Below are 27,417 nucleotides of genomic sequence, written 5' to 3'. Positions count from 1 at the left end.
TGCAGTATTCTAGAAAACAAAAAATGTTTACTTCTAAAGTCCTTTTGAAGAGGTCTATGGTATAGACTATCAGCAAACTATATACTACATGAAGTTAGGACTGAAGCTAGTTCAGACACATGCTCTTCCTTAAAAGGGTTATCTATGGGCAAAGCATGTAGATTTGCTCAGTAGACAGCTAATTACAACTGCCTGGATGCCTCCTGCAAGAAATCTCTAAAATTTTTTGCCTGACTTTGAAACAGCAGAAGATCAAGAGGTTCTCTCAAATGCACTGCAGAAATCAAACTGGCTTAAACAGCCCAAACCCAAACTTAAGGTGAAGGGCTGCTCTCATGGCAGCTTGGCAGCTTCAGCTGTCTGCTTCTTTACCACCTCACCAGAACTGCTGAGCTACTCAGCCCATGCAAAAAGTCCATGCTGTAATTGAAGTACAAAACAAAGGAATACTTCTAAACAGGTGCAAAATTTCTCCCATCTCAGTTCCTCCTGACCCAAGCTTTCCTTGCTTCCCCCAAAATTTTGAACAACCTTTTCCTCCACAAACTGAGGTTCTACTGCCCAAGAGGAAAGGCTGAGATATTATCTTCAAAAGAAGAAAGGGGCAGGGGGGACAGAGACACAGACAGATGACAGGAACACAAACGCAACAAATTAGGAGCATTACAAACTACAACAATGTGAGCTTTTATTGACTGCTGCCCAGTTCTGTCAGTAGAATGGAGAAGTGTATCAATGTACCATATGACTTATTTTAAGATACCAAACCCATTCATTTGTGATTAAAAAGTAAGAATTATGAACTTCGTAAAGATTAAGAAAGGCACTGGCAAACAAATACTTTGCTTTATAAGACTGTTAGGTGTCACTATCATGCACAGAGAAAACTGGAATTGTTAGCTGTAACTACTTCATTACACCTGCATCTATTTGTCCACCTATGAAGAAGTATTGTCAGTCAACTGAAGTACCAACTGCATTTTGCGTAATGCAGAAATAGCTTTGTGCATTGCTAGAAAGAACACTGAGACCTTACAAGGCAATCAGAAAATTATTTTTAACCATAAAAGATTGAAGTTACCTTTTTTTTTTTTTTTTTTTTTTTTTTTAAAATCTCCAGCAGAGATTAAAAACTCCGGTAAACTTATAATTTCTTAGCTTAACTGTTTGGATAAAGAACTGGACAAGATGGAAACAGTGTTAGAAATGTAAGCAGGAATTAAACCAGTCCTAGAACATCTATTTACTGGCACTTACGAGGGAAAAGACAGAGAGGACTGAAAGATCTAGCTATTTGGTCATTGTCTCTTTCTATATATCAAAGTAATGCAAAGTTCAGTTTGTATTACTAGTTCAGTTGCTCAGCTAATGCTTAACTTGACTTCTAGGGTAAGAAAGCAATATTCCCCTATGTAAGGCTGATAGGGTTTACTGTGGTAATTTCAACCTCTTTACAGCAGATTCAGCTTTCAAGAGTCATCTTTCTCTCCTCTTGTACTGCATTATAATAGTGGAATTTTATTCTAAAGTAAAATTTTGCATTATACATAATATGAAGCTGAGAAACAAACCAGAAATCTCAGCAATTGGATATTTAATGGAGTAAGGAATAAGAAAAAAGGAATAGGCATCCTGAAAGTCAATTTTAGAAACTGCTTGACACTTAACATTTCAAAAGCATATAGTTTAAAAGCAAAGAAAAAAAGTTTACAGAATAATTACTTGGCAGCCTTATTTTTAAAATTTGTGATGTCACATTTTGTGGCTGTATTAATACAGTAAATGTATTTTTCACTCTGTATGCAAATGTTTCACTCTGTTACAGAAAAAGAAGGCAGAGCAGGATATTTATTTATTCTAAACATCCAAAAGTAGTCGGGTAGAAGCTGTGAAGCACTTATGTAGAATTCATTAATGACTGTAAGATGCTATACATTAATATATGATTACTAATCCCCTGAGTCAGCAGCCCTGTTTCAGAGTTATTGTGAGAATTAAAAGAGCTGATCACGGAACTCCTAAACTAAAGCAGCTCAGCCTTTTAACAGAAGACTGCCTGTGCCCTAATGCACACTTTAAGGACAATCCATTGCCATCACTTCCCCCTCCGTTCCCAGTCACGCCATCAGCTGAAAACCAAGTCCATAATACGATAAGAATGCACAGTTTTCATGTCAAGCACTTTGGGTGCTTGTATTCATCAAAGCATTCAAGCAGAGCCTGCCTGCATGGTGGGTGACAGGAACTGCAGGCAAGCTGAAACTTGCATTTTGATCACATAATAAGAACGAACTGCAAGATCACTGGGAAACAAGAACAAGGGAGGAGGTCCCAAAAATGTTCCGTTCCCTTCATGAAACTAAAGTGTTTCTGGGAACAAGTGAAAAGGGATCATAACACACAATGGTCACTGATACCAGAAGAGTTTTCCATATCAATGCTTTCCTTTGCCAAATGGCACATGTAAAGGACCAAAAAAATCTGGTCAAGATTTGTTTCTGACTTGTTTGTTAGAAACAACAGCAAAACTCTGAGCTTTCTATTTTCACTACCTTCCCCTTTAAAAAGAATCCAATTAAAAAAAAAAAGGGGGGGGGGGGGGGGCGCTAGGGAAGAAAGAAAGAAAGAAAGAAAGAAAAAATTCTTGAAAAGTTGTAAAACTATAGTTTTCACTGTTAGTGACCTATTTCTGAAGAGTCTGTTTGATGACTAAAACCACTAACCAAAACATTTGGCTTTCCCCTGACAAAGAGACAGCTTTCTGTTCTTTTCCCTTTAAATAGTTAGCACATTTTGTCAAAAAAAACCCCATGTCTTGGTTTTCCACATCTCCATGAAGGGTGTGGCCAGTGGTTTGTCTTGAGAACTGGTCCATAACAGACTCAGTTGGCCAGGAGCTTTCCAAATAATGAGATTTCTTATGTGTAAGAGATTCTAATATGGATTTATCCTCTAAAAATAACAGTAAATACAACACGGCTGAATTCAAAACAAACTGGTAGTTGTCACTGTAACTTAAGTCTTTTCCCATAATAATATTAATATGAAGCATGTTCTTCATCTGCAACTCACCAAGATTCACACCATTTGGGTGATTAGAAGCAGAAAAGCTCATTTTGCCCAAGCTCTAAATCGAACAGATATAAGGCATCTTTCTGTTAAAACCTACAGTATTTCAATTAACCTGGCATATTATTCAAATTAAAAACACTGAGCTAACAAGAGCCCCTTTTTGAAACAAATTCAGGGTTTACCATCATAGCTCTCATTAATGTTTTCAGGATTAAGGCAGGGCTGGCAGTCAGAACAGACTGATATGGAGGCTAATAAAGACAACTGACATGTGCAGTAAGATTTTCAAATGTCTCCTCCATACAACCAGGTCATTAACTTGGCATTTAACATCCTTGTCAAGGTGAACCGCAAGACACTTGCACTAGCAGAAGTCAGGGCAGTAACAGTACAAGCTTCTGCAACATCCAGTAAGCCATAAAGGCCAAGGAGCCATTTGTTCCCACTTCAGGAAAAACCTCAAAGGACATACAAAAGCAGAGCAGCTTTAACTAGCCCTTCTAACATTTTGATTCACTCTGATTAAAGCAAAAATGTCTGGGGGAGAGGAAGGAGTACCAACTGCCCTGAATTACAGTTATTTAACATGATTACGTGCTGCTTTGAGAACTATTTCATCTGAGTACTGCCAATAGTTTGGTCAGCTGTTGGGTTTGCTAGTCTTGCTCACCTAAAACAAACATGCATATAACATCAGGAAAATATACGAAGCAACTGTATCTCCCAGTCTCTTACATCAAGCCACACTTCCTGAGCAGCTACAGTGCTGCAATTAGCAGGTGAGAAGACAGCATGAAGAAGTCAGAACACGTCCAGTTTCCTACCTGTAGTTAGCTGAAAATATGAACTGCTTCAGGTCATTAGCAGTTGTTATGCCTTGGAAGACACTCAGAAGTGGTCTGTTTGACACAGACTGCCCTATACAATGGACTAACCACTTGCCTCACACCACATGCATCGGTTTTGCCAAGAAAAAAGAGTTTTATGCAATGCCAAAACCATGATTTGAGAATATCTGTATTAGAACAAGGTTAGAAAAGACAACTTAGAAAGTCCTAGCCAAAGCTTTTCATAACATCTAGGTTTCATTTTGAAAAAGGGAACATAGAATTGTTCACAAGGTACAACTTGTAATACAGATAGATAAATGAAAAGCAGGGTTAAGTGAGGTGGCATAGGAATGGAAGCAACCCAGCTACAAGAGAACAAAACTTTACTCTCCGAAGAAGCAAGATAAATCAAGGCTGCACATTTAGTTACTTGAGATGCTCAAACCAATTAATTTAAAACTACATTTTATACCTGCACACTATGCTAAAGAGCTGCAATACAAATCCATTGTACCTTTGTAGGAAAAGCTCGAAATAAATCACTGAGAGAACAGTCAATTATTGAAGAAACTAAAAACGTGTTGGCACTATCTGCTGGTATAATAACAACAACAACAATAGTAATTTATGACAATGATGACGTAGGATGAAATCTGGGCTCAAAGAAAGTACCAAGGTTTGGTTCCTCAGATGCTGAGGCAATGAATTAAAGCAACAGTCCACACACAATTAAAAAAAGTGCCCGCTACATACAGCTAGCTAGATCAAAGCCTTGAAAAACCTTGAAGAATGGCCATCAAGGTCAGTATCTCAATTCACCAACATTAATGACAGCCTAGAGAAACAAGTTCTGTGATGACCGTGTTTCAGGTATTTATAACGTTAAACTGAGGACAGTAGATAAAGAATTAACCCCACAGAATCTGAAAGATATCACAACTACACTGATAAGAACTCTAAACTTCTACATAATAGTTTTCCATATTCTGTTCATGAAAGAAAAAATGTCTTTGTGTTTGCAGAATGTTCCAGTGACTTGAATAATACACACATTTGATAAAGAATCAAAAGGCTAAATAAGAACATGTACATCCTGACAAGCAAGAAAAGCAATTGACAGCCAAAGACCTAGTAAAAATCTGTAACGTTACGTAACTGATACTGTGCAATAGTGTTATTTTTCAGATCTCTCAATTTCCATATAAACTAGTGCTAAACAGCAAATCTAGGATTTAAAAAAGGAAGTGTTTCTCAAAAGCATCCTGCCACCCATTCTGCTTTTAACACACCATGTCCAAGTGGTAGAATTGACCACCAGATAGCTCCAAGCCTGGTGTTTACCATGAAGTTTTCTCAACGGAACTCATGGAAGTGTTTCACCATTAATCGTCAGCTACCTGAGGGACAACATAAATGTGTCTCATGTGAAGAACTCCTCTTGTCAAAACTGTCAGATAGCACTGCCAGGCTCAGGCAACTACTGCCTATCTTAAAGTGGGCTTTGTAGGGTTCCAGTCTGACAACATGGGCAAGTATCATACCTAAAAGCCTTACAACATCAGGGATTCCTGGGCACTAGTGGCTTTGGATATTTGTCTATTTCATAACAGAATCACTCTAGAATTAAAGAACTCTCCCTGGCTTGAAACAGTATGCTAATTATAGTGGCAAGTTAGTAATTTGGAGATCTGCCAGGAACAAGACAGAACACAGCTGGGTTAAATACCGTTCTGGAAAAGTGGCAGAACAGCAAGGTGCTATCTCTAGTACAGAAGAGTGAGTTCAGTCACCAAGAAACTTTGTCATAGTTCTCAAATGTTTTTTGAAACAGGAAACCACCACTGGCATTTACTCATGCAAAATGCTGCTAATGGTACATACATAATTTCTGAATAATATTTTGCATATCACCAGGCATCCAGCATCGGATTTCAACCACTTGATATACTGTACTCCAAAGTCAAGAAATGCCAAATCACTTGCACTCTTAGATAAACCAGAGAACTTGTCAGCTGCCACTTGCAGCAAGGACTTGGTAAATACACGTTGGACTATCTCTAAAATTTATTCTCAATGTACACCAAAACCAAGGGTGATGAGTCTAAACAGGCATCCCAATGAGTAAGAATACAAGGCAGCCTAGAAATTTTGTGGTCTCAAACAACATTTGACTGTCTTTTTCCCCTTTCGTTTTTTCTTGAAAGATCTAACAGCTTAAGTGTATAGGTGAAAGGTAAGGAAAAATTTATGAGATCTTCATATCTGACATAAAGGACAACTAAGATTTCGAATTTCAGTACTAACACAGAGGAGAATATCCAAACACTGCTGGAAATAGTCAAATGGTAAAATACAGTAAGTAAATTTTTTTGCTAAACAACTCACAAAACAGTTAAATATCTCAACTTGAACGCAAGACTGGATAATGAAATGAGGGGACTGTGCTGGTATTGCACATGAAACTAGAAATCAATACAGCTGTTGATATAGCCATACACAGAAACTAAATGTTTGGAATACAGAACACACTTTGTTAAGGAAAGACAGAAATAAAAGACCAAGGGCAGATTTACAGATTTCAAATAATACTGTAGACTACAAGAATAAAAGCCGTATGGAAAAAAAATCGGAGTCACAATCATTTTAGGAAACAGTTACAAGTGTTTCCTTGGATAGATCTCTCATACTATCTGGGTCAGAGTTACCTTCAGCAAGGTAGATCATGACAATTATGGGTCCATTAAACCAACCTAGATGCAAATTTTCATAATTTTAAAGAAAATACAAAGTAGGAAGGTAACCTGAAAGTGGGACAAACTGCAGTTATGGGTTTGATTATTAGAACACTGTTTTAAATTGATGCCTCCCATAAATAATTCAGGACAAATTATAACAGGGAATTAATTTTGTGCAGGTACAGAACAGAGTAAAATCAGCAATACAAATGAGTTTAGATTTGTTACTTTGCAGTGGCATGTACATCCTATAGCATGTGGAAGATGGTGTGCCAGAACACATTTAATAAAATAATTCATTTTCTATATAAAGGGATAGTTTGATGCAGTATCAAATGGGAAATAATTTCACTTGGAGGAGATGTAAACTACTTCCTAAATTACTAAAGCATTTTAAGAGCTGGCTTAAGGTGGAATACCTTTTGATTATATAAAAAAGACTGAGGGTTGACACAAAATTTGTAGAACTGAATATAGGCCTGAATCTAGAATATATTTAGAATATATTATATTTATAGAATATATATAAATATACAATATATTTAGAATATATTTAGAACATATTTAGAACTGAATATAGCCAGTTTCTGGGACTGAGTTTACTTCACATCTCATTACTATTGTTGGCAGGAAATGCAGGAGTGTACTAATGAAATATGCTGATCAGGCAAACTGGTAGACATACTGGATACATAACCAGATCATAGTATTATAAAACGAGAACAGGATTGACTTACTAGTAAAAGAATAGAAACAGGATAAAATACAAAAATGGGATGTGTGACCCTGTATGAACTTAAAAAGGAATCCAAATGGAAGATTATCACTTGGAAAAAAAAAAAAAAAAAGAGAAGAGAAGAAACATCTTGTACTAATACATACTAAAATGTTTATAAGTCAAAGTGACACGGTAAATGAGACTGAAGTGTATCAGGGAGAGAACTACGAGTATCATTGCATATGGTGCTACAGAGAATTTGGTATGCTATGTAGTGTTCCAGCTTTACATTCAAGAAAGAAACTCCTACTGCCAAAGTACAGAGAATGAATGCTAGGGCAATAGACAAGCTTGGCATTTGCCCCGTGACTGCTAACATCCCACTGCTGGATCATGCATGAGAGCTGGAGAAGGACTGGCACAGGTGAGGTCCTGCACCCCTGGCTATATACACAATATATGAAAGGAGGAGAAAAGAAGGCTTGTGGGCACAGCCATGAGGATGAGTGCCTTGGCTCCCGCTATGCTGGGCTCATCCCTCTCTGGGTTTGATAGCCAGGATGTGCTATTCTGCTTTCTCTTTATCTGCCTTCCCCAGGCCTGTGTAAAGCAACATCAGACAACTCTGGTCTAACTTCTCTGTTCCAAACCCCCAAAGGTTAAGTAACTTGGCTTGAATAACTGAGCCAAATAAAGGTTGAAAAGGACTATGAACGAAGTATGCAGCCAAAAAGGAGAAGAAATAGCCCAGGGACAACTGGATATAAACGGATCACAAGTAAAATCACAATACAACCACCAGCTGAATGTTGTTTCACAACCTCCTTAAAGCAGGAATAGTAGAATCAGAAAACCAGATGCTACCTTGCACAGGCTCAAGTTTTTGCACACTAGAAAAATCTGAATTATGGTTTAAGGCACTACTGGGGAAGTGAATGCTCCCAGTGTGTAATGCTAGCAAGTAGTGTGGCGTATTAAGACTGATAAAATATTCAGAGAAGAATGACAGGAACTATCCAAAGACTGAGAAGACTACTAGATGACAGAGTAATTACAGGACCTGTCAAACATTAGAAAGTAGCTGAAAGATTGAACTTGCTATGGGTAAACTATGTAAATTGAAGTAGCACCAGATACTGTCTCTCTCCCTTCCCTGGGCCCCACAAATCCCAACACCCCAGATATACTCCTTTGCTTACAAAAGTAGAGCTATTACAAATTACAAGCTGTAGACTAGGAAATGTCTAGAAAAAAGGAAGACATGGGAGACTGACATGAAAATTCTAAGCTGAGATACTTAAGTAGTTACTATTTGAAACGGACGAATTGGAATACTCTGACAGCACACTATTCATGTTAGTTAAGGGTGATTACAAAAACAGAATCTGTGAACTGATATGTAAGTATTGTCTATAATTATTAAGCCTCCTCAGCTTTGCATCAGAAGTCATTAGCTAGAAATGTATCTTCCAAAACCCACAAAGATGAATTTGCCATTTATTTTCCTAGTGTTATATCCCAATTAGATTTTTACAACCATATACCACAAAGTGTCAAGATAACCAAAACTATACAGAGAAACTAAGTAACAATCATCTGTATTACATCAGCACTTTTTTTTTTTTTAGCATATAAACCATGTAAGGGTCTTTTAAATGCAAGACTGAAACTCTGTAGTATATACAAGTTGATGTATATAAGAAAATACAGCGTACAAAAAAAGATTTGGCATGCTGACCTTGGTATTTCATCTTCTTCCCATTCAATGAAAGATACACTGTTTGAATTTCCTGGCAAATGAATTCTATGACTTTTATTGACACCTGATATATCACCTAGAAAGAAAAACAGAATGAGAAATTATTTCATTTATGCAGCAATATTTTCCTACACATATCATTATGTAATTGCATTTATTATTTAATACTACCAGTCCAAATGGTTCTGAAGAATGGCACTGCACATCATCTTCAAAAAGTAACTATGCTATCATTTTAACTGATTTAACTTTCTTTCTAACATATAGATACATATAAAAATATATTCTCAACACACTGACATTAGAATTACACTTGCTGTGTTCTAGTCAGATCTTAACCTAAATTCAGTCTTTTCCTATTTGTGCAAGTCTCAAAATAAATCATGCAGAGTCTGATGCAAACTTCAGAATTCCCAGGTGTCTGGGTCCTCAGGTCAGATCTTAATAGAAATTAGAAGCTAAAAAACCCACTAAATTCTACTTCACACTTTTCCTCTTTCTTATCTGTGAGCTGAAAGAATACACAATATATTCCAGATACAGCAGCAACAACAGTGTGTGCAAACCTGCAATGAAGGCAGATGTCTGACCTACAAATCAAGAAAACACCATTTTAAGTTTGCTCAGGAGTCTCAGTTTAAGGAAGCGTGCTCCGAAGTCATGCTGGAGAAGTCCCATCTGAAGATTTACTACCTCCCTTGTGGTCTCTTCCTGAACCTTCACTCCTCAGAGGAAGGAACAACAATATACACAGGATGTTGCACAAGAAAAAAAAAAGCCCAGGAGCGGAGTTGGGGGGAGGTAGAATGGCAGATGACCTTGAAAATTACTCGGTCTCTTGCTTCTATGTGAAAGACCAGCTTGAGCCTTTAATTTTCTCAGCTATGTTGGTGTCACACACTAGTAGGGTTTCCTGTATTATGTTTACCTTTCAGCAACAGCAAACAGTAATTGAACAATTCAATTGTCAGGTGCCTTCAATAAATAAATAAATATTTATTAGAACGTGTATTTTTATTCTATAATTTTACAGTAAATCTCATAACAGAGTCTTGCCAATGTGAATTCTACCGCTTGGAATAGCAGGAATAGGGAGTATCACATGTAGCAGAAAGCCCTCAATAGTACAGAAGCAACTGGGAAACACCATGCAAAAAGTGCCTTAGAAACTACGAACAGAAGCAACAGAAATTCAGCAGGCTTAATTAATTGTGTTTCAATCCAACTTTACTGCACCCAGACTAGTTTCTACAAACCCTGCCCCCTGCATCAGACTCCCAGGCGCACTAACACAGCATGCAGACACTAAACTTGCATGGGAAACGTGGCACTCCGGTGTGGTGAAAAGACATGATGATTGTATTTAGGCAGGAGCTACCTCACTTTTAGCCACCCCTGCATCAAGATGGTCTATGAACCGCCATGCCTAAGCAGGCGATTCCAGAAAGACAATACAAAATATCTGATCCCATTTGCACAGACCCAGCTCAAAGCTAGCACAGCTTAGTGTCTGTGCTGTCCAAAAGTGACTGCTTGCTTCTTGGCAGGGCTAGTCCAGGAAGAAACACAGTCATGTTTTTACTGTGTGGCATATCAGCTAATTCTCCATATTAAAATGGAAGCTGACTATGGAAACATCTCGTTATTTTTCATCTGTAACTTGTATTCTAAGTTGACAAAACAGGACTGAACAGTTGTATATTGTAAAGGAAAATACATTACAACAGCTATGCAAGATTATATGCCAACTGGTGAAGTAATAGTATGTATTTTCAAAAATCATATGGCTTTCAAATACCATACCAGAATACTTTCAGTGCATTACCCCTTCTCTTATTCCCTATGATCCCCACTTTCAAATACTTCTAAAAATCGAGGCTCATATTCCTGTATCAGTCTGTTTCTTCACTTAAAGTTACTCACAGGGATAGATTTAAGGACACTTATCTTCCCCTTTTCTTGACATGGCATGTCTTTAAAGACAGTAGCAGTGACACATCAAGGTCTTTCAGAGTCATGTTACAGAAAAAGATTGAACTACTGAAAATAAAAGTTCTGTAATCATTTCAGTGGCATACAAAACAGGAATGAATTTGCAGCCTTCTTCCTCGCTGTCCATAAACAGAAGAACTTGAAAAAAAGAATTACATCTTCTGGATACAGGCTGATGAAGGCAGCTTTCCTGCTACTACAAATTTGCCTGCTGAACTCTCAGCCTTCAAAACAGTCTACTTATCTCAGTGAGAAAAACACCACTGGAAACAGGCTCCTGAGGCTGCTCACTTCCGTTTAGGAACAGATCTATTACTGAATTTTTTATTCCTTGCCACACCAATTTTTATGTTGTCACCTGTGAGGAAAGGAAAGCGTTTGCTGCATATGTTTAGGCAAAGACCTTTACCTCCACCTAAGAAACAATGGTAAGCCTGCCCTGCATGACACAAACTACACTTGACTAAAATGAATGCACACCCCCTAGACATAGAATATGTGGAACAGGCAGGTAAGTGCGTCAATCGTAAGCAGAGGCTGTGCCTTCTACACCACTCCAACAGGTCTGAGCCTAGAAGGGATGGATGGCACTTCTAAGGGCTGCTGTGCAAGGATTGGCCTCTGTCCATGGCTGAGCTTTTGTCTTCCTGAAGTTTTGACAGCAGCAAGTGTGGCCTATTGTTGCGTATGAAAAGTGTTTTTCTTTAGATGAGAATCAGTTATGAAACCCCATGCACTAATTATTTAGCAACAGTTTAGTGATAAACTTGACAGTCCTGGGTTAACGGTTGGACTTGATGATCTCAAGGGTCTTTACCAACCTAAATGATTCGATGATTGCTGTCTGAATATACATGCATAAAAATAATGGGACAAAATTAAAGTCAGCATGATTCTTACTTGCTGCCTTTACAGAAAGATACTTTACCATTCTTTTCAATTCTTGCTTTAGCTGTAGGAACAATTATGATTTAGGCAAACTATACTTATTTTTCTAAGTATTAAGTACCAAAGACATTATGGTTTTCCTACTGTTATCTCCCCTTCATACTGAAGCATTTAGATAATTTTATGGATGTTCTTGCCAAACTTCATTTTTATGTGTGTACATTTAAAATGTCAAAGTAACTTTTTAAAATGAAAATTTAAAATTCTCCTTTGCTGAGACATTAATATTTCAAATTTCACCTTAGAACATATGCCCTTAGTACAAACACAAGCATTTTAATTAAAAACATTATTTGTTAGCAGATCATAACAATTAGCCATAATTTTGTAAAGACACTATCGCATCAAAGAAAATTACAAGTGATATAGCGATCAAAACCAAAATTAAAAAAAAAAACCAAAGCAACAGTATTAACATGCCATCTTTCACGTAGATTTTTCAACTATAGATTTTTCAACTAAATATCAACTATTTTAAATCTGATTTGAAAAGAGGTGTGGTCATCTTGTGAAAATGGTTACAGCTGCATTGCTGACAGAACATGTGTTTCTTGATATATAGCATCTCATTTCAGGAAGCAGACTCTCGCTCAATCCAAATGCACAGGCACAAAAAGGAAACATGATAGAAAGCTACATGCAGACTTTCTTTTGACGTAGAAAGCAAACTATATGGAAGCAACACATCGTACCCATTCAGCCACAAACTGCGGCAAAAATCTGACAGCTAGTGATGTTTTGTTCAAAATGGTATTTTTAGCCTTCAAAATAATTATTTGGTCTTAAGAAATAAACACCTTACTTTTTCTCCTTGCCTTTCTGAATTTCACAGCAGCCAGGTTTATTAAATTCATTCCATATAAGTTGTAGTCTATAAAGAGTTGAAGGAGGTAGGGAATGTGGGCTTCATGAGGCTGGTATGGTTTGTTCATTATGGCTCCACCTTGAAGAAGCTCACATACTCTAAAAATAAAGACAAATTAGGATATAAACAAAAAAATATTCCAGGACAACAATATTGATATTTGATTTTATCAAATTATAAAATACTTACACTTCTTAAATTTTGCCTTAGTTGGATTTTTAACTCAAGAATTTTGTTTTCACAATAACAAACCCACAAAAATTATTTCTGCTAATAATGATTCAATCTTTGAGTGTTAATTACAAATGAGCTGTGAATCCTCCAGCTTAAAAGAAAAAACCCAAAACTAAACCCAAAGAAAACCCACCCACCCCTGAAAAAACATCATACCATGTACTCCAACTGATCCAAAGACACTATAGTCCATGGAAATCTTTCTACAGAGTAACTGTGGCAGCTATGGACCTATCAGCAGTAATAACTTTGAAAGTCTCTCTGGTTCTCCTTTATATATATATATAAATATATATATATGATGTCCTACGTGAATTTGAAGTTGCATACTGTATACACACAGAAGCTCCGTTTTAATACCTCCCTAGGAGCATGACAAACCTGTTCTTTTAAACATCCACACATTTAAAAATAACTGCAGGTATTTGGATAATTACAAATTGGTGTGATAAATCTCAAACTAACAGGATATATCTGTAAATCAAAGAAAAGCACTAAACATATCTAAGTGCACTAAATTGGGTTCAAAAAATAGTTTTATACAGAAAAATTAAGAAAATAATTTAAGTGCAATTACAGTCCTTATTTGGACAGAAGTAATTCAAACATGAGGAGTCTGAAAGAACTGTCATGTCATACATGCACATAGATTACCTTAAGATAGAAATTTAAAATAATGCAAAATTTTACTAGTCTAGAACAAAAACCAGACAATCCTATCTTAGGATCATATAGCAGAGCTTTAAAAATAGGTTATGACAGGTAATACTACACACTCAAGGGATTTCAGTTTATGCTTGAGAAATAATTCCTCCTTATTTATTCCTGAATTTACTGCAACTAGTGTGACAGGAAGATTGAGATCAGCTGCACTTTCATTTAACAGAACATTACCCTATTGAGAAATAGAGAAACTGTCTAATAACAAAAACTATCCAGTTTTCCAAGTATATTTTGAATTTTAATGGGTGCTAGAATTTAAAAACTTAAAAACTAGCAAAATCTACTTCGTAATATATGAGAGTACTACACTGTTTTCCTTAAGAGTTACAGGAAAAGTAACCTGATGCAAATTTGTTCAAGTGTTCAAGAATTACAGTTAATACAAGACTACTAAAGGCAATTATATTTTGTCTTGCTTTCCTAACATGCTACTGCTTTAAGAAGATTATTGGTATGCTTAGAATTAGTAATACTTTTATGTGTTTTGAAAAATTTGGACAATAACTTTGTTGCTTTTATTTTGTTAAGATCTAGGTGTATCTTGCTTCAAAATTGACTTTTTAATTCAACATTTAAGGAAATCAGCCAGAACTTCATATCACCGCATCCTTACCTTTTTACCATTGCAGGATTGTAAAGATAAATCTTCATAAACTGTCTCTCCTTTTCATGGTAACCATAAAAAGGCCTGGAGAAGAAGTAAAAGCAAGAAGCTAGCCAGTATGCTGTGGCATTTATTCAACCACATTTTACTATAAAGAGTATTAAAATCCAGGGAGGGGAAATTACAAGATAAACTGCATATCCAGCAGAATGGAAATTCCCATGTCAGGACAAAGGGAGCACTATGTTACTTTATAAATATAAAAGACCCTATGCATATCAAAATATCTTTTAAAAAATTACATTAGAAGGCACTTGCCAGCTTAACATAGTTTCTCACTTTCTCCACATGTAAACACACTGATGGCTCACCATCATAATTTATTAGTGTTGGACTGCTTCGAAAACAGTGCTTGGTCTTTCTGATAAACGCTGTAATGAAGTCCTTAAGGACATGAATTCTACAGATCAGGTGTAAATGAGTAAATACTGGCTGTGTAACGTAAATAACTGAACAATGAGAACAGCTTAAAGGAGTGAATATCTGCCCCTTCTCAGTGATTACTAATCATCTTGTGCACTAAATGAGGCATGAATCCTGAAGAAAATAGGATTTGAGAATGCAATTAAAGAATACATACCATAATGAATATGTCAAGACTAAACTGAGGTTGAACAGGCAGCACTAATTCTGGTATTACTTGACTGAATTACTGACTTTTCAGCATCTATAATTCTAATCTAATCTAACAGGCTTGTAAAACAGCATGTTAAGGAAACAGGCCATAATTCAACACATTGGATGAATGAAAGAAGTCTACAGTTTGCAGTAATCACAACCAAAGTCAACAGAAATTCAGGAAAGCATACATTTAAATGTTACCTCTACAAAATAAAATACAATCTCTTTATCAAAAATATTATTAAAAATGCAACTGTGATGCTTACCTGCTAAGTAAAAAAAAAATAAATTGAGTAGTAAGAGGGATTTCAGACTTAAATGCCAACTCAGCAGAACTGCACAACTACAGCATTAATACTGTGATTCTAAATATGGTTAAATATGCACACATTTAATATCTCCAAAAGCTAGAATTAACTATTAAAAAAAACGTTTATGAAGGTAAAACTGAGCTAAGTTGAAACAACAAACTTTAAGCTGTTAAGAGAACAGGAAAGGTGAAGATCAGATCTTTATCACAAATCAATCTCTTACAGAGATAGTATGAATCTAACGACAGGTTCTATACAGTGAGTTATGATGACTCAATGTGCTGTAGGCATGTAAATGAAAAGTTACTTTAAAAAAAGTCATCACTTGCATGGCAAGTGATCCATGCTCACATCAACATGGCAGCAGGGAGAGCAAGATTTACAGCACTTCCAAGGTTAGTTACAAACACCTACTTCAACTTCACAAGGACAGTGAATGTCACCGTTTTTATTCTTGGACCTTCACTATGTTTGGAAGTTAACACAACAGAAATCTTACATTAGAAATATAAAGGTTTTGCAAACACCTTTATTACATAACAATTTCCCTGCTAATGCAGAAGAGAAGAGATAAAATAATCTCCAAGATGTAATGAAATATATTGGTTTCTTACCACAGAGACACTATAATATCTATGCACATAATCTGACTCAGGTCAGAACAGAAGAAAACAGATTTGTGTGACTACATAAACATGTCTGTCTACACAGGTAAAGATGAAGATAAATTACATTTTCTGTTAGGTGCTTCCCATTACCCTCTTGGGCAAGCAAACAAAATACCATGAAACACACTTTTCTATGCTTCTTTAAGGCACTGAGCATCTGACTTTCAGTAATGACTGCTTTGAAGCTCTAAGGCACGAGAGGTGAAAAAGGCAGGTTCTCCTAGTCTCTATGTTTTCTCACTGATTCCAGGAAAGATTGTCTTCAGCAGTTCACCCTGCCCAGCTCTCACTGTTGAGAGGAACAGCTATACTGCAATTCACATAGTTCTTCACACAAAGAACAAAAATAAGAAATTTGGGTGTTACCTTCCTTGTTACTGCAAAACCACATCAGAAAGTTCCGATTAAAAATGAAAAGAACTTATTGCAGCCACTTTACTAGCACTATCTATAAGATACCACTAGAAGTGGCTGGGAACAGAAGAATTATCTTCCTAAACTTAATAGAATGAACATGTGGTTTTTTCATGCACTTTTGATAGAAGATAGTGCTGCATAGTACTGAAAATTAGCATTTACATTGTTTTGAAGATGAGAAATTCAATGCATGTATAGACTAACTGTGTTCCTCTAGGACCGCTTCCTATTATTCACTATGATTTGACACATTTTTCAGTCCTTAGTTATGCAAGATAAATAAAAATTGATTAAGAGAATCCATAAAATGTTACCATTCAGTAACAGCATATAGTTCCAGCAGTAATAGAAAGCTACACAAAATAAAACAGTCAGTTTGACCGGTAAGTAAACTATTGGTTAAGAGCCTGCACTTCACGGTCTGCACTGCTGAGAGAATTAGATTGGGGAAAATCTGTTGATTATGTTAAAGTCAAAGCAAGTGGGAAAGAAGAAGCACTGCAGTCACCCAAGTCCATGTTAAGTGCTTCTATGTAGTACAACTGCAAAAACATTGCAAAACAAATAACCAAAAATCCTAAGAGGTCATACTTACATTCCAGATACTAATGACACTTTAAAAACATGTTGAATATTAGAAGACGGATTGCCTAAAGCCACATTAAGTGCTCTGTCAATGCTGAATGCCACTTGACGAAGATAGTATTCTGGATGCTGTCCGAAACCATCATATGGTACATAGAGGTAAGGAAAGATACCATGTAAGTGGAGACAAGTCTTCTGACCTAAAAAGACAAGGTAAACATTTATTTTCTAATGGCTACATCTTTTCCTTCTTCCAAACAGTCCCTAGGTTTGATTGTTTTTTTTTTTACGTTATTTTCAGGTTCTGCAGGAACAGGATAAATTTATGAAACGGGTTCAGGTGTATTTCAAACAATAATGTACCAACTTAGAGCAGCTCTCACATTTGTTTCATTGACCAAAGCAATACAGAACAGATGTGGTTACATGACGTACACAGGATTACACTTGTATAACAGCAGAATTTCCCACTAATGGTTTTCTTTGTAGTACTAACACAACACCTCTCTGAGAATAATTTTGCATGCTGAGCTTCTCAGCCTTAGTGAAAATTTTGGAGTATCAAAGTTCTTCCCATTTCTCACTAGAATGAGCACACAACTAAGACTTAAGTTGGTATATGGAAAAAAACCAGGTGATTTTCAACGTTTTAGATCTGTGGATTCCCAAGAGGTCTCTATTGGATATGCAGATCTCTAGCCTTCTAACAACGTGCTTGCTTCTCAGCATGAGCTTTCGTGAGTCTGCAGTAACAGCAGAATGAAACAACGCATCACAAAAACCATTGTGCTAGACCACAGCTTGAGCTTCTGCTTTAGACAAGACAGTACAGAGATGCAGACCAGGTTTTCCCAAACCTACCATGTTTTTCTGAGGGCTAATCTCAACTGCAATGAGTCTTCTCTGTTTTTTTCCTCATGGAATACAACAGAGTATGCATAAGCTACTGAAACTAACATCAGGTCCTGCCTACCATCCTTTCAGCCCCCAGAATCATTCATGACTTCTTGCTGGTCAGTGAAAAAGTTTCACAGGAAAATACTGCTAGCACACATTGCTGATTAAGCCCCACGACACCATAACAACAGGCAAACGGAAGCAGTCACAGCACCAAGCCTGTCAGAGTTTGAGGAGTGTCTGGACAAGGCTCATAGTCATACAGTTTAGTTTTAGGTAGTCCTGCAAGGAGTAGGGAGTTGGACTTGATGACCCTTACGGGTCCCTTCCAACTAGAGATATTCTACGATACTGCATTTTGTTTGGATAACTCCCCTGTATAAAGATAGCAAAACAGTATCTAAAGGCAGTGCTTTCACCAGTCAGGCGATAAATATTACAGGGAAAGAGGCAGTACAACTGCACTGGTCCACAAGACCAACAAAAAGACTTCCAAAAGTCTATTCTTTCAAACTGACGTTATTTCTCAGCAGACAGGACCTTACCTGAACTATTTACACTAATTCATACCCACATCAGTGCACCCCACCCAGTGAAGACAGCTCTAAGTCCACTGAAGTGCAGGAAGAACAGAGCTTCAGAATCAGGACTGTTTACAAATTTTTACACCTGTGACATGCATGCCTCTGAATACCATAAACACCACCGCATTTTTTTTACTGGGGGTAAGATCAAATGTGTTGCTCTTTCTTCAAATATTTAACAGACCTTCATGTAATGTCTAGAAGTGAAAGAAGCCGCTCAAAGGATGTTAGTACAAGTCCATTTTCCAAGGTGAATTTCATTCTTCTTGTAAGTCACCCTATCAAATCTCTACAGCAATATTTAAATACAACCTATATATACTCATGCATAATGTTGAGGCCATCATCTGTGATAAATTCTGCCCATGCTTTTAAACTATTTCAGGAGAAGACATTTCTGTATTATGTATTTCAAATAATAATACACTAAGAAAAAGGGGAAACTAAAGAAAGAGAAACTATGAACTAGAGGGTTTTTTTTAAATGGCAAAATAAAGGACAGTAACAGCTTTATATGGCAGGAAAACCTTTTGCCCCCTAACATGAGAGAATTCATTGATTAGTAGTAGCATGTGAACAGAGAGTATTGATCTGTGCAGTAGTAGCAGACCATTTATTTTCGATACTGAGTCGCCAACAAATCTGAGTGTTGTACTTAAGACTTAATTTGGAAATAAAGGATTGCTCCCTCTGCCATGTAATTAACAATAGATTCATAGTTGTCTAAATCTCCTCAGTTCTTCTATTCATTTTTTTGGGGGGGGTGGGGTATGGGATTTTGGATGGTTTGTGGTTGTTTTTTTTTCTCTTGAGTTGGAGGGGACAGTGGATGTGTGGATTTGGATATGGTGGTGTGGGGTTTTTTTGTTTGCTTGATTTTCAAATTATGTTTGTTTTGTTTTTCAAATACATGTCAGGATTATGTTCAGGAAGAAATTCAAATTTATTCATGTATGTAATTTGCCAGAATGCCTCCTGAAGCTTTTAAAAGAACAAGTGAACCAACCAACCCACTCCAAACTAAATTTGATAATGGATACTGGAGTTACAGACCAAGAATTTCTGGCAAATACACAGGTCTATCCACCATGAATTTTATAAATTCAGGTGTTTGCTACCTACAGCTTCTCAGTCAAAAATCAGTTCTGCACCTTTTTTTAAACATGTATTAGCTATGAACTTTTTTCTTTTTGATAACTTTAAAAAAAAAAACCACCTTTGTTTTAATGGTTGCCCAGCTTTTCTGAATTACAGTTAATTTACGTTCCCCCAAAAAACAAACTGCAAAGCACCAGAATAAACAGAACAGGGAGACAGTCTAAACTTACTGTACTTAAATTCACGTTCCTTTCCAGTGATGCAAGACAATTTGATAATAATGCTTTCATAGCTAGCACCTCATTACTCAAATTTAAAAAGCAATATATCCATTTCTACTGCAGGTATTTAACAGTTCGTGCTGAACTGAAATGGCATTTTATTGTTGAATAAAAAAAGAGAACATTTACAAAGAAAGCTTCTTTCTATTTTCTTTTGCCTCCTTCCCCTGCACTCCCCTTTATGGGCAAAACCCCATGAACTTCACTATAGTGAAGAACACTATAGCTTTCAAGTGACCAAAAAGCAAAATTACCACCTAACTCCAGGGAGATCTTAGAAAACATACACACTGAGCTGCTTTTCATTTTTGATTCTGCCAAGAAAGCAAACAAACCATTGCTGCTCCAAGTCTCCTATCAGGCCAGCAGTTGTCAAGTTACATGGGTTTATACAAGTACTCTGATCCTTGTTAGTACTGACTCATTTACTGCAATATTTGGTCATAGTACTATTTTTATTTACAATCCATATTACTACAAGTCTTACTCTGCCAGTGTTAAGAACAGAGTCATTTGCTTCCATCGTTTAAACAAAAGCATCAAACTGCACCAAACATCATGGTGTTGAGTCTGAAGCTGACTCCAGTGACAGCAACCATGGTTTGCACTAAGCATTACAAGTTCTAGTGGATTCTTTCCAATCAAGCCAACAAGGAGAAAACAGCTCTACTCACTGAGGATCTCAGACCACACAAACTCATCATTTAATATAAATTACAAACTTGGCTTGGGATAAGGTTAAGAAGTTTTATGCTTTAAATGTGTCAATCTTATGTTTCTTTTCAGAGTTAGAGACAGAAGCAAATTTGTACTGCTAGAACAGCAGCAACTGCTTACAGTGACCAGCAAATGTTATTTTTACATCTATTTATCGGTTTCTTTACATCTGTAGAATCAATGGAAGTGGTGCTTGACAGCAGATTCTGCAGAAAAGCCATATGGTTTATATGATCGCTGTCCTCAAGATTTCCTGATGCAGAACTGGACACCTGGAAGTGATTCGCAGAGTTTTCAGATGGGACAGGCCACTTAAACATTTCATGCTGTGGCCTCATCATGGACCTACTGTGCACATGCATCGCAACCATTCTGTACCCAAGCGGTACATATGATGTCTCCATTAACAAATTAACATAATGTGTACATAAATGCTAGGACTGGCGGTGATCATGTTATCAGCCAGGAGGAAGCTGCTGCCCCAACAATTTCTCTGGCCCATGCTCCCTTAAAGAATGGGGTCTGCACTGGCTGAATTATTTGCAGGTCACAGATCAAGCATTCCAGTGTATGACTCAAGGTTGCTGCTGTGTAAACATACAGAAATCTAGAAGTAAAGCTCAGGTTTATTCACAAGTCTTTTTCAGGCTGAAGTGGTGAACGAAGGAACGCAGAAAGTGCTGCTACAACACAGAAAAGAGGCAATACACAAAACCTTGAGATATTATGAGACACTCAACTAGCAAACTGGCTATCTTCTCTGAAAAGAAGAAACTGCAAACTAAATGGCAATATAGATAAACAGCCATAATAATAATGAATCAGTATTTCAAAAATAATATAAATGCAGTATTTTCAGACAGTGAAGAAAGTGGCCCATTCTCCAAACCCATACTTACAAAAGCAAATGCATAAATGTTACCAAAGTATTAAAACCAAATATAGTTTTTGTGTACTGGAAACCCCCAAGAGAGAGACTAAGAAAGCCAACCTGCTGGTGGTTTTTTTGTTGGTTGTTTTTTTTTTTTTTTTTTTTTTTTTTAAGATGGTTGCCATATGCATTACTATTAGGAACACATACCAAGCGTAATCCTTGAGCTACTGTATCAATTAAAAAATTAGAAGAAAAAAACCTGTAGTAACCCTAAGACAGGAAACTTCGAAAGAATTAGAAGACAACTGAAACCAATATGGTAAAGGAATGCAAAGTTGTTCAACAACTACTCAAGAAGATGCAAGAACTGACCTCTACTGACCACCAGAATGCTCAGCCATATAGGATGAGCTAATACAGATAAAACTGAGATGCTGTCTACACAGAATCACAGAATGGTTGATGTTGGAAGGGACCTCTGGAGGTCATTTGGTCCACCTCCCCCTGCCAAAGCATATGAACACCTGATTTCACAATACAACAAGCTAGAGAACCTGAGGATTATTAAAGTGTCCGCAGAGAAGTGCTTTTTCACCATTTGAAAAAACTGATTTTGCTTTAAACTTCTAAAATTTCTTTCCACTGAGATCAAATTGAACAAATTATTGTAAAAAATAAAAATCTGAAAATTATTAATAAGGTACTACTGTATTGTCCAGTTCAGGAATAAAGTATGCAAACAGGTTAGACAAGGAACACCTAAGGATTCACCACAGCTAGTGCAGAAAAATCCGTGTATATACTGGAGGAGGAGAAGACAGAACTCCATCTGTTCTGGATACAATTCCACATCCATAACTATCTGCTGGCTCGTATTACAGCAAGGGGAGAGCTTGTGCAGATGCTGCCTCCAGTTACCTCCTCCAGATGACTTCCACCCTCATGGGAGAACTGTCTAAACAGAACATGTAGATGATCCTAAAGCAATGCAGTTTATAGCCTAGAATATTAAAGTACACTGGAACCTACTGAGTCTGTAAGTCAAGACTGAGTTAAAGGCACCCCAAAGAAATCACACACTAGGTTCTAGGATCTGTCTTACCTATGAACAGCCAAATCCAACGTGTTCACATCAGACTGACCTAATCACAAGGCTACAGGCAAAGCTCTACAGACCTGGTTTTGTACCACCACAGACAAGAATGCAAGATTTGTACGGTAATAATAAGAGCCTGACTCTGCAGCTCAGGGGAGTTTCAGCCTCATTACTGTTTTTGCATTAGACAGGATGATACTAAAATATAAAACACCTGCATCTGAGATTTCTAATGATGAATGAGAGCATGTCCTACAGTTGTGATACAGTTTTAGTAACATTTTATAAATTATACTCAAAGCCGTTTAGCTCCTATCTTGTAATACTTAATTTAGGAACTGATTACAGAAACTTCACAAACTGAAATCAATACTGGAAACATTTTGAATAGGTATCATCTCATTTAGCAATCAGAAAACAAAAACTAAACCTAGTTTTCAAAAATTAAGCTAAATCAGAGAACAGTTCAGTGCTGGTCTACATACACATTTTGCTGTGATATTTCTTTCACAGAACAAGCTGATCCCATTACAAGAAGCTAAGCAGAGCCTTGGGGGACAACTAACTGGAACCCACTCCCTGCATGTAAATCAACAACCAGTTTTGTTAAAGCTCTCCCTAAAACCGTTATTTTAATTGCTGGACTATGATCTATTTCTCCCAGAGCACTGGAAAATACAGTGGAGTGGGAGTAAAAAGAATCCAGCAGCACTTAAATACAGGGCAAAATCCCAAGATTTTAGGCAAATTCTGGCTGAAGATTAAAAAAAGATGCAGAAGACTGAAGACAACAGGCTTCTTATACACTTGCCATCTATTAAAAGTACTTTAAGTGTGTTTTTGTAAAGTGGCAGGACTAATTAAACACAGACAGTATTAGCAGAAGAATGCATGTGAACACATCCAGTGTGTCACTGCAGGATACAGAAAAGGCTGGACAGTCATAAGGGATTTTCTTCCTTTAACAGCAATAGTAAAGCAAAGTCATTAGAAACCAAAAGACACAACATTACCACCTTTAAAAGATAACAGGTATTTTCAAATAACTGTTAAACCATCCAGACTAAAACAATTTGACAAACAAACTGAACAAAGAGGACTACAGAGAACAGGAAAAGTAACAATCTTGTTAGAAAAACAATTGTAAAAAACGAAAATTTATAGATGGGATAAATGTTAGAACCCAATTTCAAAATACTTTTCCATAATAGAAGTCACCATACCACAGACAATCTCACTCTTTCTCCATGAACAGGCTTCAGAGAACAACATCAAGTAGCAACAGGAGTGCTTACTGTACTCTGCTAGATAGGCACAACTTTAAAGTGCTGATATAGCCTATGAAATTAAAGTCACCATTCTTTACCTCTCACAGAAAGCAAATGAGTCACATACATGGACTCATACAAGTTCAGCAATACTTTGATGAAGACAAATCCCTTCCCTAGAAAAACTTGGAAAGGTCTTTTCCTCTGAAAACATTTGCTGTGTCATTCAAAACCTTAAGATTTTAATCTTTTAATGTCAAAGAATTCTTTAGTAGTAACATTGTATTAATATCACTTCTTTAGTGATTAAATGAAACTCTCAACCTTTTCCCAGAGTGCTGAATCAAGTCAACTTTTTCCCAGGAGGCAAGAAGAAAGGGAGGACTACATGCACTGTAGTCATAAATACTGGATACTAGAGAAACAAGAATAATGAAATAAGGTCTTGCAGCTGCAAGATATCATCAAAACAAAATCAAGAACAGAGCCCAAAAGCCACATTTCATATATAATATTTGATATTTGTGTCAAGGCTTTCAGTTTTTCTCTGGCATGTGAGAAGACACTGATTTCAGTAACATTGGTGAATGGGACAGAAAAAAAAAATATTTTTAATTACATTTTTTTGACTCCAAATAGTGTGTTTGGTTATTTGTAATTCTTCAGTCCGTAACTGTTCCTTATAACATGTAAAACCTCTACTCTCGTGAAAAGAAAAAAAAAAAAAATAAAAGAAAGCTTATCCACTAGGAAAATGAGCACCTGTGACTCATAACTAGCCTGTTCCTTCACCCTTGATGTGAAGAGCCTTAGAGGGAGAAAGGCTGGGTTTTCCCTCTGTAATTTAAAATTAGAAATCTCTGTATAACTAGGCACATACTGAAGTAATACCTAGCCTAGAATCAAAGAGACAAGAGTTCAATTTCCATCTACGGAGACTTCATGTGTGACCTTGGACAAGTTACTTACCATAGAAGATACACTTTCTCATTGTGAACTTGATGCAACAGTACTTTCACATCTGAAAGATCTGTTAAAGGGATAGATAACACTCTTGAGAAAAAAAAAAAAGATGGATTCTAGGATACACTAGGCTAGGAAGACATAGGACACTGTTCAAACAAGCAGCAGTATCCTATTCAGCACATTGCCATGTCTGTCTCAGCAAGCCTTCAAGAAAGGAAAGCAAACTTTCATGAGTGATCTGTAGGCCTAGAATCACACTACTAAATGTATTCTTGAAATATCAGGCCCTCTGCATCTTTTTTTTTTATCTCACACTACTAAACCCTGAAATTGTACCCAGCTTTCTTCAACACTTCTGCATCAGCAAAATTAAAACAAACTGACCATATGAAAAACTTATGACCTCAATCTTCCATCTATGAGGTGGCAGCAAGAAAAGTCAACACATTTGTTCTTCCACTTGAAGTATGGGGGCAAACAAAGATGAGAGAAAAGCAGGATATTCAGATGTTAAGTTCAATTATGTATAAAAAAACTAATCCAGACATACATACCACTAAAAGAGAAAAAAGGCAATATAGAGAGAAACTTTCCTCATACTAAAAAACAAAGATCAAAATTTGGAATAAACATCATACCGCTTCAGTAGGCTCCTAAAAGCAGATAAGGAGATCTCACAAATTAGAAGAAAATGCAATGTATTGTTGGTTTTGGGGACAGGGTACCCCCCCCTCCAAACCCAATAATAATGGCATTCTTGTGCTTTTGAAAGCAGCATGAAGATCCGCCCCCCAGAATCCCAGATTTCTGGGCAGTTTCTAGATTCAAGCAAGAAGCCCACAAGCTTCCTTGAATCCATTATCTTCCAAAAGACAAGCTCCTCTCAAGCTGTCTACAAACGTGTCAGGTACAAACGTGTCAGGTCCCAAGGTCCAGAGGTCAGAGAATCCTGTTTCAACTGAGAACAGATGTTTCAACTGCTCACAGGTTCAAAGATAAGCGTAAGTAACACCAAAAAAAATTAATTTGAAACACTGATTTTTACTGCGCATCTCCATAACACACTTCAGTTGTCACATCTCCAACTGATATCCATTCAATTAATTTGCTCACAGACAACTTACGTTTGATATAAAAAGCTGTCTTAAGAATGTGAAACATCCTGCCTAAGACACTACCTGGTTCACCAAGTCTTCTATTCACCAGTCTAGAAAGCCATGCAATAGTCACGAAAATTTGAAGTCTATTAGATACTTTGAACTGTGAGCTATCCAGAAAAGAAGTAACCTTTGAGGCCTCTCAGGCTGGAGTTTACATTGGGCCCTACTATTGATGGAAAATATCAATTATAAGCCCCCAAAGCAAGGCTACTATCTTTGTTTTACTGAGAATTTTTAACTTGCCTTTTTTTTTTAATATCCAAGAGAGGTTCTGCTATTCCTTTTCACATAAATAACAAGCAAACACCAAAAAAAGCATACACATTGAGACAGTGCATTTAATACATCAACTCAGTGAAGAAATTCTGATGATATCCATGAGACTACCTCCTCCTGCCTTGAATTGATTAGGACCTTTTTTAATTCCTGCTGTGACATTAGAAAACAATCTGATCTTCAGTTTCAGAAGTACTACTGATAAACCTAACCATTTATAGGACATGAAGGTACATCATCAGAAGGGAACAGCTATTACCTACAGTTACCACACCAAGCAGAAATAACTGAATTCACAGTGGAGATTGTAGGAAAAATAACTCATGAAATTTACTGTTATGCAGTCAAAAGAGAACCAGCAAAGACCAGAGATGCAGAAGATAGAATGATAGAAGATAGAAGATAAAAGTACAAGTCTCCTGAAATAACAGAGACCTAAGAAGTTAAGCACCTCAGACGTCAAGGATGAGCTATGTACAAACCGTTCTTCACAAGCTTGATGACTTGCAAGTTATGAGAAATGGCAACAGTATTCTTTTCTTAGAAGATGACATACAAGGCAAGGTTAGGTGTTAACTTACTAAACACCCATCTACAAAATGAGCTATATACAAAATGCAATATTCTGCCTTCCTCTCTTGACAGATCACTCATGTAGGCAGCTGGACAATACCAGTAATATTACTAGAATGACTGTCAAAAATCACTAGGATGCCAGCTGAAATGGACTAAAACACAGGAAGGAGGAAAATGTAGCTGGCCCCAGCTACAGATCCCAGCTATCACACCAGGCTCTTGGCACGCACAGGCTGGCAACACAGGCCAAGCTGCTATTCCGGCAAGAAAAGTGACCGCATGAATGTGACAGAGGCAGACTACATTAGACCACGCTGACCAAAGCATAGCTGAATAATAGAGTGTATTTTCTAGTCTCAGATAAACTAATGGTGTGTACTTTACCACATCCTGTAAAGGATGAAAAAATAAATCGGTAGTAAAAAGGGGGAGCAGTCACGCAGCCTTTGGTTTCCATTTCCTTCAACTAGCTTTCAGTAAGG

At 36.9% G+C, this 27,417-nt stretch overlaps 1 protein-coding gene across 1 annotated transcript in view; it reads right to left on the bottom strand.

Annotated features, from left to right (window-relative positions):
- REV3L (REV3 like, DNA directed polymerase zeta catalytic subunit) overlaps nt 1-27,417 on the bottom strand; it is a 124,789-nt gene that overhangs the window by 60,024 nt on the left and 37,348 nt on the right. The window contains exons 2-5 of the mRNA XM_056343093.1: nt 17,153-17,342; nt 14,490-14,564; nt 12,857-13,017; nt 9,094-9,190 (exon numbers count right to left, since the gene is read on the bottom strand). Of these exons, the coding sequence (XP_056199068.1) occupies nt 9,094-9,190; nt 12,857-13,017; nt 14,490-14,564; nt 17,153-17,342 (523 nt within the window). The remainder of the gene's footprint in view (nt 1-9,093; nt 9,191-12,856; nt 13,018-14,489; nt 14,565-17,152; nt 17,343-27,417) is intronic.

The sequence above is a fragment of the Falco biarmicus genome, chromosome 6 (assembly GCF_023638135.1).
Source record: "Falco biarmicus isolate bFalBia1 chromosome 6, bFalBia1.pri, whole genome shotgun sequence".
In the NCBI taxonomy this organism is placed as follows: domain Eukaryota; kingdom Metazoa; phylum Chordata; class Aves; order Falconiformes; family Falconidae; genus Falco; species Falco biarmicus.
Note: the sequence above shows the minus strand (reverse complement) of the source record. Positions and strands in the feature narration are given on the sequence as shown.